The 15,559-nt window shown below is 37.8% G+C and overlaps 1 protein-coding gene across 1 annotated transcript in view; it reads left to right on the top strand.

Moving 5' to 3' along the window:
* Nucleotides 1-2,237: 2,237 nt before the first annotated feature.
* The window catches only part of CTH (cystathionine gamma-lyase), a 25,127-nt gene continuing 11,805 nt past the window's right edge, over nucleotides 2,238-15,559 (top strand). The window contains exons 1-7 of the mRNA XM_036446219.2: nucleotides 2,238-2,585; nucleotides 5,640-5,721; nucleotides 7,672-7,767; nucleotides 8,234-8,343; nucleotides 10,681-10,812; nucleotides 14,978-15,035; nucleotides 15,511-15,559. The exon at nucleotides 15,511-15,559 is cut by the window's right edge and continues 29 nt beyond it. Coding sequence (XP_036302112.1) covers nucleotides 2,418-2,585; nucleotides 5,640-5,721; nucleotides 7,672-7,767; nucleotides 8,234-8,343; nucleotides 10,681-10,812; nucleotides 14,978-15,035; nucleotides 15,511-15,559 — 695 coding nt within the window. The 5' untranslated portion in view covers nucleotides 2,238-2,417. The remainder of the gene's footprint in view (nucleotides 2,586-5,639; nucleotides 5,722-7,671; nucleotides 7,768-8,233; nucleotides 8,344-10,680; nucleotides 10,813-14,977; nucleotides 15,036-15,510) is intronic.

The raw sequence follows: 15,559 nt of genomic DNA, 5'->3' as shown, positions 1-15,559 counted from the left end.
TCGATTCCGGTCAGGGGCAAGGGGCATGTACGTTGGCTGCGGGCACATCCCCGGTAGGGGTTGTGCAAGAGGCAGCTGGTCGATGTTTCTCTCTCATCGACGTTTCTAGCTCTCTATATCTCTCCCTTCTTCTCTGTAAAAAATCAATAAAATATATTTTAAAAAATTACTTTTTTACTGTAGGTTCATGGTCTCTACTACCACAGGAATTTTTATGCATATTAATCCATATACAGCTGTCTGAAATGAATGCAACATGGTACTGCATCTATTCTCAAAAAAGTGGATGAATAACATATACATTGCTTCCACATTGCTTTGAAGTCTCAGAAATTAGAGAACCCAGCATACTGGCTCAGATAAATCTCGTCCTGCTTCTCGGTCATTCTGCAGACTGACTGACCTGTCTCCTATAAATGGGTATACTTAAGCTATTTTCCATTCTTTTCCTATTAAAAAAATATGGCAAAAAATAGGTATAAAGAACATCCTTGCCCACCTTTACTTACATGTAGGAATACATCTGAAGGATAAATTCCTATAAGTAAAATGCTGAGTCCTAGAAATACTTGCTACATAATATTAAGCATCCATCTAATAAAAGTTCCTCAACTTATGAGACTAAAACGGGCTTAATGTATAGTATTTATATTGGTGCCATATTTTAACGAATCCTTGATTAAACACTAATTATTTTAAACACTAAATCCTTGATTACAATAACAACTCAGGGTTTGTCCACAAATATTAGGAAGTAAACTAATTAGCAGTGCTTTAGACCTTTCTGGTACCTAAGCACCATTATCAGATAAACACGCCCATGTAGTTATACATATCTCTTGAGATAAGTTGAGAGCTGTTTATTTTGGATTCTCCTCTTTCTTAATTGGCTTAAGAAAGTGAGACCGGTTTGGCTCAATGGATAGAGCGTCGGCTTGGGGACTGAAGGGTCTTGAGTTCGATTTTGGTCAAGGGCATGTACCTTGGTTTCGGGCATATCCCCAGTAGGGGGTGTGCAAGAGGCAGCTGATAGATGACTCTCTCTCATCAATGTTTCTAACTATCTCTCTCCCTTCCTCTCTGTACAAAATCAATAAAATATATATATATATAAAAAAGAAAGTTCCAAGTCTGTAGCTAAGACTTTGCAGGAACAGAAATATTCCTAAATTCCCTAGTCCTAGAAAAATAGTCACAATAGTAAATAGGACAAGTCTATTTAAAACAAGATTTTAGGGAACAAGAAGATTTCTGTTGTCTGTTTTAAAAGCGTGATCCTTGTGAGAGAGTAGGTCTCTGGGTGCGGGTGAGTGGTAAACAATGCCAGGGGACTGTTTCCTTTTTCCTACCAGAATGTTGCTGTCAGTTATGCGACAAGGAAAGCATTTTTTTTTTTTTCTAAGGAGTTGAGGCTCCAATAAGTTGTTTAAAGCCAGACTATTTTTTTTTAATTTTTTTATTTTTTTTCACTCGGAAGAGTTTTTCTGGCTACTTCAATAGCTGTTAGGAGGCTGCCCAAGTTCTGCTCGGAGACCCTCACTACAATCGCTAGCTATCACTTAAGAAAAACATGACCTTCACTCCTGTTGCAATCTCATGGCAAGAACTGGGTCATTGCGGAATTTATTTCGAGTACCTTAAAAAGCAGCTGCCTTCGGACAATGAGAATCCAAGCTACACATTTGGCAGCTTGGACCACGTGTTTTGTTTTGTTTTGTTTTTTTTTTTGCAAGGAATCTCCACTAGGTCGCTTGCGTCCGTCAGCACCGCCCTTAGGACAAAGAGTGCTGGGAGGGATGGGACGGGTGGGACAGGGAGGAGGAGTGCAAGGTTGAGGGCAAAGGGCTGCAGAGGGAGGCGGCTATTTGCGTGGCCTGTTGACAGGTTTACCTGGTTTCAACACCAAACCATTCTTTTTTTTTTTTTTCCAAGTCTCCCGCGAACCTCTGGCCCGAGGTCACACACACCGCCCGGGTCTCTCGCAGGAACTAGCAGCGAGGCAGCCAGCTTCCTCCGGAGCCCGGACCCGGACATTTCGCCCGAGGGGGACAAGCACCACGTGCAGACACAGACTCTGCAAAGCGCCGCCCGAAACGGGAAGCCCTGACCCGGGGCGACGCTGCAGGCAACGCCTCCGCTGCCAACCAATGGGGAGCGGGGGCCGCGTCGGGGCTTTCGCCCATTGGGTGGCGCTGGCTCCGCCCCCCGGGCAGTGCAAACCCTCCTCGGCCACTTAGGTCTCCGCCACCGGGGAATCGCCCAGACGGGCTTTTGTGTGCGGGCTGCTGGCCACCGGCTTCCCATCAGCTCCCTTCCGCCTGGTGCTCCTAGGGCTCTCTCAGGCTCTCACGCCCCGGTTTCCTAGTCCTATCTCCCTCGCTCTTCTCTTTTCCTCTCTCCGTCCTTCGCAGCTCGCCATGCAGAAGAAAGACGTCGCCCCGCACGGCTTCCTGCCTCCCTTCCAGCATTTCGCCACGCAGGCCATCCATGTGGGCCAGGAACCGGAGCAGTGGAGCTCCCGGGCGGTGGTGACCCCCATCTCCATGTCCACCACGTTCAAGCAGGGGGCTCCCGGCAAGCACTCGGTGAGCTGGGTCTGGCTGGGGCAGTCCAAGGTAGGGCGGGAAAAGAGAGGTGGCTGACACGTTAAAAAGGCACCCAGGTAATGTGTGAAATGATTTACACATCAGCAAGGCAGCGGGGAAGGATGTTTGCTGCTCCTGTAATCCTCCCTTGCGATAAAGGTTTGTATGGGATGGTCCAGTGATCCTATTTCTTTTTGATAAGCAAGACGAGAAGGAACAGTTTGTCCAACTTGCCATCTAGAGTTAGCCTTAAATTCATGGAATTCTGGTAAATGTGCAGTTCAGTACTGAGGATCATAACTTCCTGGAGTTACTTTTAGCAGCAACAATTATAAAGATATAATGAGTCGGCTAAAAAAAGTTTTTAAGGGTTTTATTACTCAGAATCAAGATCATTTCCAGTAGCTGTATTCAATTGTTAATCGTTATTGAGTACTTACTCTTTGCTAGATGCATAATTACATGTGTTATGTGTTTTACATGTATTGCTTCAAGTAATTCTGACAACTGCCGTAGCCTGAACTAAGTTTCTCATATTTCTCATTAAAACAACAAGAACAACCACCTGAGATTTAGGGACAAATTACTAGTCCAAGGCCACAGGGTTAATAAGTTGTGGAGCTGGAATTCCAGCCCTGTACTGGAACCCCACTTTTGGGCATTCAGCTACATTGTGCTCTACTCCAATAATGCTAGCAATAATGTAACTCATTGCATCATTTCAGCAGTGTGGTTTAGTGATTAAAAGCATAAATCATGTTGTCAGAGGAGCTAGGTTTGGATTCTGACACCACCTCTTCTGACCTGGGTGACCTTGAGCAAAGTTACTTAACATGTTCAAGCCTCAGTTTGATTCTGTGTAAGTGGATTAATAGTACCTACCACATAAGTTATTGATATGTAGGTTAAGCCATATGGTACATTGTAATTGCTCAGTAGTTTGGTGTTTCATGATGCTCACAATTTACACTTTTTTCATTGGATCCTCAAAACAATCAGATCAGGGGGCAGGACCGATATTATTCACTTTTTAGAGAAAAGGAACTGACCCAGAGGCATTGGTAAGTGACATGTAAGGGTTAGGAGCGCGCCCTCTTTATTAACCACGTAGTCTTTTCCCTTTTGGTAGGATTCTTGATGGGTCTTGGAGTACTTAAAAGTTTCTGAGGTTCAGAAAAAAAGTTAGTTAAATGAACTTGGTAGGTCCTAAACCTTGAATAAACTTCAAAAACCTCTTCACTGTGGTATGCTATAGAAAGTTGAAGAAAATTCTTTTAGATTTAACCCTTTGTTTTGCCAGGTAGAATCCTAAGGACATTTCTACAATTGGCTTAGGATACTTCTAGCTGCTGTGTTTTGGAATCAGGATGTATACACACAACCTGTCTTCCAGCATGTGGGTTGTGCCTGATGCAAAGTTTTTGTGAATGTGTGGCCGCCAGAGCTTCTTCACAAAAGTTAGCCATGTAGCTGTGATAGTAATAATTTAAATGTTTTCAGAGAGCCAGCAGGGATGGTAAAATCCACAAACTCCACTTTCTACGTTTAAAAAATCAGTGAAGGGCCTAAAGAGAATTTGAGGGGCTGAATGAGAAGCATCTAATTCTTCAGTTCCTTTTGGAAAAGCTATTGAATAGGCGAGGGATGGGAAATGCTTCGAAAATAGGCTTCTCCCCATCCCCTCAAAGTTAAATCTCTGCAGCAGTGAATATGGAAACATGGGCTTCCCGTGGCAATTGCCACATGAATACAAACAGGGTGTTTTTTTTTTTTGTTTTTTTTTTCTGTTTGGTAAGTACAGCTGCAGGTCACGTCAATTAGGTGTTGCTGGGAAGAGATGAGAGTAGCTGGAGTCCTATAAAATATGTCTACACAGTTTGTCAAAAACAAGGAAACAAAGCAATAAAACAAATGAGAATGTATACTTATAACCAATACTGGGAGCTCGTGAATCAGAAAACAAAGGTGTAAAGAGTGGTTGTCTTTTGTTTTGTGCTACAGGAGGAGGCGGAGGGGAGGAGGGAAGGGGAGGAAATTCTAGGACTTTCATTTAAATCCCGGGTTTGAATTCTGGCTGTGACACTCCCCATAATATTTGGCTTTACTTTCCTCAAAGCAGAGCACAGGATTAAATAAAATGACTGGATGAACACATTCAGAATGGTGCCATACACATGAAATAATACAAAATTTTAAAATGGTATTGTGTGGAGCTGCTTTGCCAAGAATGACTCTCCCTTTTTTTTTATTTTTTATTTAATACATTTTCTTGATTTTTATAGAGAGGAAGGGAGAGGGATAGAAAGTTAGAAACATCAATGAGAGTCATCGACCAGCTGCCTCCTACACACCCCCCACCAGGGATGTGCCCGCAGCCAAGGTACATGCCCTTGACCGGAATCAAACCCGGGACCCTTCAGTCTGCCGGCTGACGATCTATCCACTGAGCCAAACGGGTTCGGCATGACTCTCTCTTTTTTGAATCACTTTTGTAGAGCCAGGATCTGATCCTTGAACATTTGTAGAATCTGTTCATAGTTTCCTGTTGGAAGCTAAACAGAACTTGCATCATTCTCTTCTTAGAAAATGAAATACATGTTAGAATTAGGTTTCCTTTTAGCGTAGGTGATTCCCTTTTCTTGATGTCTCCAGGTTAATAGGCAAAGATAAGTCTAACATAATAATAATGCTAATAATACAATCAGTTTTCTAGTAGTTGGCATGGAGAGGACTTATATATTATCTCATTTTATCATTACAACAATTTCATGAACTAGATGCTTATAGTTTATTCCCATTTATGGATATTGAGATCGACTGTGGGGAATGCTAAGTAATATGCCTGTTGGGCATGTAGCTCATAAGTGTAGGTACAGAATTCTAATCCAGTTTTGCTGACTTCAGAGCCTTTCCGTACCACTACACTGTTACCCTCTTTATGGCAAGACATGCCATAATAAATAAAACTTTATTACAGTAGGAGGAATTCATAGATGTGGAGTTATCCATTTATGACTGTAAAATGAACTTAGATTTCTGACTTCTTTTCTTCAGGGTTTTGAATATAGCCGTTCTGGCAACCCCACCAGGAATTGCTTGGAAAAAGCAGTGGCAGCCTTGGATGGGGCCAAGTACAGTAAGTGATTTCCCATCCCAAGTTTGTGAAGTCTGGAATGTATTCTTGCATGCACAGAGAAGATCACAGAAGCATAGAATGCAGAACTGGAATGAAATAAGGATTAGCTAGTTCAACACTGTTATTTTACTAAAACATTGAATTTTTTGCCCAAAGTTCCACAGCTGGTAAACTGTGCATGAATATGATTATTAGGTAAGAATAAACATGAATCGAGACAAAATGGCAGAATTTTCCATTTGGTATTCATGTAGATCCTCTTTATCTGAAGCTGTCAATATAAATAGATAAAAATTAACTAAGTTTTATAAGACTCCCTAAGAGAATATAAGCTTTCTTATATTCTGGTTCATTCACCTGATTGTCAGTGCCTGAGAATAACAGCATTTGCACTAGCAGGTACCATTGATAATGTGTACTCAGAGATTAGAAATTAGCTCTTGAATCTTATGTTTCTTTTCATAAGGGAGTGGATTACTAGTAAATATCTTTGTAATATTTATGCAAATGATGCTAAATGAGGGGAAAATAGTGAATAAATACAAAAGTCTTAAGCGTAGCCAAAACCAGTTTGGCTCAGTGGACAGAGCGTTGGCCTGCGGACTGAAAAGTCCCAGGGTCAGTTCCGGTCAAGGACAAGTACCTTAGTTGCGGACACATCCCCAGAGGCAGCTGATCGATGTTTCTCTCTCATTGATGTTCCTAACTCTGTCCCTCTCTTTTCTTCTCTGTAAAAAATCAATAAAATATATATATTTTTAAAAAAGTCATAAGCGTTTTCTCACAGCAAGAGTGTAGGAATGAGAAAGAATAATGTGAATTATTGGATTTGTTTGGAATTTTGGGGAGGGGGTTGGTTTTATTTTGGATGAAATTAAATACAAAACTGCTGAAATTTAGTACTGTGTGGGGAGCATTATTTTCTGCAGGAGGTATAAAGACTGAGTGCTTATGTCAAACACTTTTCAAGTGGGATCCAGAAAACATGGTTGTTTTTAATTGCACTTTGAAGTTTAGCCGTCTGTGTGCATTGTTGCAGTAGACAACTGCAATCCTAACCTACACTTTTCTAGGAGATTTTTATTTTATTTTATTTTTTGAAAAGTTAATTGGATTGTCCCTTCTACCAGTCACAGGTGATTTTTATTTTTTAATCATCAAGATGACATATTGGTATTTTGTCAGGATATTTTCTTTTATAGTGTTGAATGTGCACAATTCCAGTTATTTTTTATTTTACTATGTTTGTTCAACATAAGATCATATTTGTCTAAGAGAGATTTACATTTTAAAAAATTAAAGTAAAATTTATTAAATTTATCAGACAAGTCTCAGGTGTGATTTTGAGTTTTGTTAAATTTGCCAGTTATACTAGACAGTGGTCGGCAAACTGCAGCTCTTTGGCCACTTGAGTGTGGCTTTTCCACAAAATCCCACGGCCTGGGCGAGTCTATTTTGAAGAAGTGGCGTTAGAATAAGTTTAAGTTTAAAAAATTTGGCTCTCAAAAGATCTGTCAATCGTATTGTTGATATTTGGCTCTGTTGACTAATGAGTTTGCAGACCATTGTGTATATCCCTATAGTCAATGAATCATAGCTTAGCTCTATTCCTCAAGTTTGAAATTTCTTTAGAGCCTGATATTTTCAAACTGTAATTTAATTGGCAATTGGCCTTTTATCTCAGAATTCTATATAAAAAAAAAAATTACTTCCTTGAAGTGTATCAGAAATGTTATCTACTTAAAGCAGATTTACATATTTTTTAATTACATAGGTATTTTATCTTTGAAATGAAAAGGGGTATTCTGTAATGATATTCATCATGGGACTTCTTGAGACTCAGTGGTGATAACTGTCTTATCAGCAGAGAGGGACACGAAGTTAATAATGTAGGTGTTTTAACCTATTGGTCTGACTTTTTGGTTTACTCTAACTTGATTTTTATTTTAGGTTTGGCCTTTGCTTCAGGTTTAGCAGCCACTACGACTATTACCCATCTCTTAAAATCAGGAGACCAAATTATTTGTATGGATGATGTATACGGAGGTAGGTGATCTCTTGCATTCGTGTTGTGTCAACTGGTATTTAAAGATAATAGTGGGTCCTGAATTATATTAACAATGTTGCCATGATTGGTTCACTTACTTTAGATTTGAGTACTAGGAAGAAATTGCCTAGAAAGACACTGATGTTTTGGAGAGCATGCTCATTAATGTTTGAAGAATAGAGGTTGTGGTTTTTGAGAAATATTTTCTACTTTATGCCAGTTGGTGTGGATACCAAGTATGTTTCATTTGACTCTCTAGCTTAAAAAAATAAAATAAAAAAATCCAAGCCTTACATTCTTTACAATACACAATAGCCAAATTGTTTAACCAAAGTAGAGTTGCTCTTAGTTGTATTTTTCTTGGCAATTGATGCTTCCTTATGTTTTTAAAGTGATTATAAAGATAAGGAATAACATTTCTAATACAATGTCCTTTCTATTTTATCTGATTCTCTTCTGCTTCAGGTACAAACAGGTACTTCAGGCGGGTAGCACCTGAATTTGGATTAAAGATTTCTTTTGTTGATTGCTCCAAAATTAAATTACTAGAGGAGGCCATTACCCCAGAAACCAAGGTAATTCAATTTTGTTTGGCTTGATGTTTTGTTTTCATCATTTTTGTTTATGAGGGGACATAAATCTGAATAACGAATTTTATTAGAAACTTTTGGAAGCGATCAACAAGAATAAGATAGGTCTGGTGTCTCCTAAGTATTACAGCATAATGATTAGGTACCTAAATTATGAAGTGGGATCCAAACTCTAATTCTGTATCATAGTTGTTATATTATTTAACTAAATTATTTAACTAAAGTCTCAATTTCTTCATTTTCAAAATGGGGATAATTGTATCTGCTTTATAGAAAGTTTGTTGTGTGAATTAAATGAGATAAGGCTTATGAAACGCTTAGCACAATTCCCAGAACATGATAAGTATTACAAAATTTGTTAGCAAAACCACACAATTGTTAACTGTAGTACTAAACTAGTATTGGTAACAGAAGTCATCACAGAAATTGGATTGCAGAAAAGGAAGCTTGTCAAGCCCCTCCAAGTTCTAAGCAAAGTGGCTTTTTAGGGGTTTTCAGGGATACTTGGCAATAATAGAAGTAGAGAATGGGCCACTAGCAATCTTTAGCCTCCATCCTGGGAAGCTTGTATGCCACCGGAAGGTGTTTTGTGCTGAAGTGAATGGCATATCTGCTATTCTTTCTTGGTACCTCATTTAAATTCTGCATGGATAAAAGAAGGACCAGTGTCTTTTATAAGTCAACCCCTTCCAACTTTTTGTTACTGATTAAAAGGTTTGAATTGTACCCAAGGTTATGTTGCAGTGAATGCTAAAAAATGAAACTATGTTCTCACACAAATACTTAGAAGATAACACCAGGGTGAACTTTGAGAGGTTAAGGTTTATTTTCAAAGGAATTTTTTTTATTTTTTATTCTTGCTTGGGAGAAAAGATACTTATTTAAAATAGCTAGTCTGAGTCTTTCTAAGGAAAGAGAGCAAATTGTGAGTATATTAATTCTTGTCAATGTAACTTTATGTATTATCTCTTTACTGACTTGAATCAATACATTTCCCCCTGCCCCCCAAAAATATTTGCCTCATCATTTGAAGTAGTTTTTTTGCAGGTAAACCTACTTTTTATTTATTTACTTATTTTTACTTTCATTTTTATAATGAGTGGAATAATAAATTCTAACTAGGGAATAATTTTTATAGATTCTTAAAATCAATTCTCATAAAATATACACTACTTAATTACCTTATCTTATGATAAAACTCAAGAGTTTTTATCTATTTATATAAGTAATAAAAAAATAAATGTTAACTCTTAAAAAGAAATCAGTAGATAATGTCATTCAATACATTGGCATCTTCTTTAACAAATAGAATTCTCTTCTTTGGTCTTAAATAACTATCAGGCATCAACCATGTACCTGAATTGTACTAGATTTTGGAACATACAGATATGTATATGATATGGTCTCTTTCTAAAGTGAACTTGTCAGAGCTGTGTGGTCCCCACAGAGCTGTAGCCACGTTTTCCGTGTTTTTGTTTTTGTTTTTTTAATATATTTTATTGATTTTTTACAGAGAGGGAGGGGGAGAGAGAGAGTTAGAAACATCAATGAGAAGGACTCATTGATTAGCTGCCTCTTGCACGCCCCCCACTGGGGATGTGCCCGCAACCAAGGTACATGGCCTTGATGGGAATCGAACCCGGGACCCTTCAGTCCCCAGACCAATGCTCTATCCACTGAGCCAAACTGGTTTTGGCTGTTTTTTTGTTTTGTTTTGTTTTTTTGTTTTTTTTGGGGTGTGTGTGTGTGTGTGTGTTGCTTTCTTCTCACTCTAAAATCCATGCTCTTCAAGTCCTGGGTTCTTAATTTATAATTTCTAGTGTATCTGGAATTACTGACATTAAGGTGTTTTTTTTTGTTTGTTTTTTGTTTTTTGTTTTTATCATAGAGCTAGTTCACTTTAATGAAAATTCTAGGATGTAACTTTAGACAATCTACGTTATCCCTAAGAACAAAATTTCCAGACACTGAATTATGTCTTTAAAAAATTCCTCTTTTTTTTTTTTTTTTAAATAATTACAATAATTTCGTGGAGTACTTTTCTGCTTAAATGTAAATTATCTCATTGGATTCTTACAACAACTCTTATTAGGTAAATATTACCAGGCTCATGATCCAGATGAAGAATTTGAGGGGTACAAAGAGTAAGTTACTTATCTATGACCTCTCAGAAATTTGTGAGGGCTAGGATTCAGATTTGAACCTTTCAACTTCATCATCCAAGCTCTTCTGATATAGCCTCCCAGATGGTTAAATCATGGGATGTATGTCTGTCTGTACAGTGTTTTTGACAAACTACTGGCATTTACTGAATTGTTTTAGCTGGTTTGGATTGAAACCCCCACAAACCCTAACTTGAAGATGATTGACATTGAAGCCTGCGCACATACTGTCCATAAACATGGAGACATCATTTTGGTCGTGGATAACACTTTTATGTCGGCATATTTCCAGGTAAATGCAAATAAAATGTTTTGGTAGAAAATGGTAGAAAAGGCTCAACTATAATAATTTGTCTAATCCATAATGATGACTAGATTTTATGAGTTTGAAAATTATTTTAATGTAAACAAGGCCTTTCTTTCCTCAGGTTAATACCTTGTATGTGGGACTTTGTGTGTTTTAAATGTTGTCTTAATTAGCTTTTAGGTTTTTATAGGATGTGTAAACTCTCCAAAGATGTAACCTTATTTTATGATTGTATCTGTCAGGGCCTTGCACATAGTAGGGACTTGCATGTTTATGTGCTGCTTACAAGTTGGTAACATTATTTCTCAGTTGTCCCTAATTCGTTTTTATTTGACCAGCCTTCCAAATAAAAGGAAAAGAAAAGCTGTACTCGGTGACTTCTCGATGTATGTCACATATTAGTTCTTCATTTCTCTTCCTTCCTCCTATCTTGTCTTCCCTTAGCACCCATAGATTATGCATAACCCTTTATATCTTAACCTTATTTGTATTATGAATTTCTACTTAGTTTCACATTGTAGCTGTAAATATTTAGAGTGCTCGTTTTAAACCATCTTTTTCCCCCCTTATCTATCCATCCCTCTACATACATCTCCATGTCCACACTTTCCCATTTATTCTTCATTTCTTTGCTTTTTATCTCCTTTTTTCTTTTTTCCCCCCAGATTTATTTTTCCTGTTTCATTTGGCTCCCTTTGGTAGATGATCTTGGGATTTGTGTAATTGAGTAGTTGTTTGCCCCTGACCCCCACTCCTTTCTCCCTCTCTTTTCTCTAGTAACCTAGTAACTAGTAATCTAGTAACTCCTTATTAGGAGTTACCTTCTCCCTGCTCTTTCTTTCCTGCCTGCACCCTGTAGTCCATTCTTATTACACTTCTGTAGTGCTTCTTTATTGTGCAGAGTTTCAGAAACCCCAGCTCTGTTTCTTCAGCCCTTCAATTAGGCACGTATTTACAAACTCAGTTGTTCCCATTTCCCCCCTTCTATTCTGGGCCCCTGAAGTTGGGCCAAGCTTCTGCCTTCATGTGACTGGCTGACTCCCTGGAAATTTGCATAAGCCTGTTCACCACTATCCCTTGTTTTATTCAGAAAGCATTCCTATGTTTTTATTTTCCTTTCCTGAAACACTCTTCCCAGCTAAACTGCATTCAGATAGCTTCATGGGCCCCTTACCTTCATGATATGTGATGGTCCCTCAGTATCCAAAAGGATTGGTCCCAAGAATCCCTGTAGATACCAAAATCTTATGAAACACTTATGAAATGTTATGAAGCTAAAGCTCTTTATATAAAATGGCATAGTAGTTGTATATAACCCATGCATTTCCTCTTGTGTACTTCAAGTAATCTCTGGGCCACTTATAATACCTAATAATACTCTGTAAATCAACGAGGATATGGCCTGCCAGCCACCAGTTTGACATGCTTGCTGTAAATGCTATATAAGTAGTTGTTATTCTGTTTTGCTTAGTGAATAATGACAAGGAAAAAAAGGCTATGCATGTTTAATGCAGACACAGTCATTTTAGGCCTAATTAAATAGTACCAGAGGCAGCAATGGTATAACTTTTTTTTTCCAAATGTTTTCCATCTATGGTTGGTTGAATCCATGGATACAGATGACGGAGATAGAGGGCTGACTGTATCTTTAGTTGTTTTCTGTAACATTTCATAACAGAAAACCTAGTAAGGCAGTCTGTTTCGAAGTGAAAATCTCCTGGCATTATCTATTTGTCACAGGTGATTTTTCTTTCCCTTTTTTTTTCTTTAAAAAAAAAAAAAAAAAAAAATATATATATATATATATATATATATATATATATATATATATATATATATATATATTTTTTTTTTATTTAATTCAGAGAGAAGAAAGAAGAGGGAGAGATAGAAACATCAATGATGAGATAGAATCATGGATCGGCTGCCTCCTGTACGCCCCCTACAGGGGATCGATCCCACAACTCTGGGCATGTGCCCTTGACCAGTAATCGAACCCGGGACCCTTGAGTTCACAGGCCGATGCTCTATCCACTGAGCCAAACCGGTGAGGGCATCCCAGGTGATTTTCATTTTTAGATTCTTTATCCCAATTCCTTACTCATCTATCACTTACACTAGTCCAGTTAATACAGACTACGAATGATCTGGCTGAGTCACAGTGAGTCCTGCATACGTATTCCTAGAGAGGTGGCGTGAATTGTTTTAGCCTGGGCCTGTCCAGGTTACTCATCAGGCTTCGCCCTCTCCTATTACCGTCACTAATATAGTCCAGTTTTTCTACCTTCCTGAAGCCCATATCACATTGCTCATGCCAGGGATGAAATGCTTCATTTCAATCTGGATGCATTCCAGTTGAATTAATCTCAGTGTTCCTACGCAACCACATGTATTGATTCCACAAAGCAAATCCTCTGAAAAGGTCCTCTCACTGTTTTATCCTCATGAAAACTGAATACATTCTCTTTCTTGCCTGCCTTTTGTCTTCTGGGTCTTCTGCAAGTCTCAGAAAAGGCACAATGACAGATTTACCAGCATAAAATGCAGAGTAGAGCCCTTTGATTCAGGTAGTCTGGGTGGGAGCCCTGGCTCTACCAGTTTTTTTATCTGAGTGATCTATTGTACTAGTATTACTCTTAGTCCTTTTTCCTCAACGGTACAATTAGAGTCAGACAGTCCTTTTTTCCTGAGTTAGGTGAAATATTTTGCACAGTGTTTCACTGGGTTACATAAAATGTTTAACATGATTCTTGGCACATGCTGCAATCAACCGATGTTAGTTACTGGGTTTTTCTGTTGACCATAGAGTTTACAGAATATTAGTCCTAGAGGAGACCTTAGACATCATCTAGTTTGAGAGATGAGCAAGCAGCTATGCAGACAGTGCTTAGAGCAGTATCTTACTAAAAACCTGATTATGAGGCCTGGCTGGGTGGGCAAATAGGTTTGAGCATTGTCCCCTTACACCTAGGTGTTGTGGATTCAATTCCCGGCTGAGGCCCGTATGGTAGCCCATCAATGTTTTGCTCACATATTGATGTTTCTCTCTCTTAAAAAAAATTAATAAAAACATATCTTTGAGTGAGGATTAAAAAACACACACAAGACCTGTTTATGAAACATGTATAGTCCCCAACATTATACCTTCCAAAGACTAAACAGCTAGTGAGGTTAAAACACACACACACAAACACACACACACACACCATTTTAAAGAAAACATAAATGGAAAGATATTGTTAGTATATTGTTTAATGAATATGTTGACTATATCAAAGACATCTTAAGACTAGAGAATTAACTTGCAGGACAAGTGAGGGAAAAAATCCAAAATTTGTTTGTTTTTTTAATGGTACAACTTTAGATTGCCTTGTCAGGGAAAGCAAAACTCTGAGGAAGTGACATTTATTTATTTATTATTTTTAAAATATATTTTTATTGAGTTCAGAGAGGAAAGAAGAGGGAGAGAGATAGAAACATCAGTGCTGAGAGACAATCATTGAACTGCTGCCTCTTGAACCCCCCTCACTGGAGGATTGAGCCTGCAAGCCAGGCATGTGCCCAGACTGAGAATTGAACCATGACTTCATGGTTCATAGGTCGATGCTCAAGTGCTGAGCTACGCTGCTGGGTGCAAACAAGTTTCTTTATAATTGATTTAAACTTGGCAAAACTAGTATAATAAAAGAGTAATTAAAAGCCAAGATCATGGCAAACCAAGTGAATAAGCATAGCATATCTTGTCAGGTTTTAATGATTAAAAATCCAAGAAATTACTTGCTGAATGTTTATGTTTACTGAATTGTAAGAATGCCAACATTTCTGCTGTAAGTCATAAACTTAGGAGCCAGTCAGCAACTCCCAGAGAAACAGGTTCAGAGACCTGTGGGCATGAGTTTACCTGCTATTTCTAAAAAAAAAAAAAAAAAAAAAAAATGTGCCTTTGGATTGACTATTGGGTCCAATTCTTCATATTTTTATTTGGGGGAGGTAAGAAAGAAAGCAATATCAGGGATCCTGGAAAATTTTAAGATGTATATATTTTTGAAAAGTTAGAATAGGAATGGTCATTACAATAACAAATAGTCAAGTTGTGAAACATATTTCCAGGTGATCTCTCATTTAAAATAAAAACCTTTGTTCTTTTCAGCGACCTTTGGCCCTGGGAGCTGACATTTGTATGTACTCAGCAACAAAATATATGAACGGTAAGACATGCAGAATCTACACTCTGAAAGTTCTTTTCCATGAATCAATGAAAATAGTGTATGGTGGCTATTTTTGACACTTTTGATCCCTATTCTTCCACTGTTATTTAGGTTTTCTCTGTGACTCATGTAGCAAGTAAAAAAATTACACTTTGATTAAATATAAGACTTCATTTATAATAGATCTAATGGTACTCATGATTTATGAGCAGAGGATTAAAATTTACTACTATAATATAATATACTTTCATCCTGCTTACAGGTTTAAAAGAAACAGTTACTTTTTATATGATTTTAATTTTATTATTATTTTGAGTATAGCTTTTGCTATTATAAAATAAAGTTGATTTAAATTTATTCTACTTAATAGAAAGCTTTTTTCCAGAGTTCTCTTAAGTGAAAGTCACATTCTACAAATTATAAATTGAAATAAAAACATGTTGTTTTTAAGTTAACCGTGTTCATTTTGTCTTAGGCCACAGCGATGTTGTAATGGGCTTAGTGTCTGTTAACTCTGAGAGCCT

This window comes from Pipistrellus kuhlii, unplaced genomic scaffold (assembly GCF_014108245.1).
Source record: "Pipistrellus kuhlii isolate mPipKuh1 unplaced genomic scaffold, mPipKuh1.p scaffold_m20_p_2, whole genome shotgun sequence".
Classification (NCBI taxonomy): Eukaryota; Metazoa; Chordata; class Mammalia; order Chiroptera; family Vespertilionidae; genus Pipistrellus; species Pipistrellus kuhlii.
This window is presented reverse-complemented; position numbering and strand designations above follow the sequence as displayed.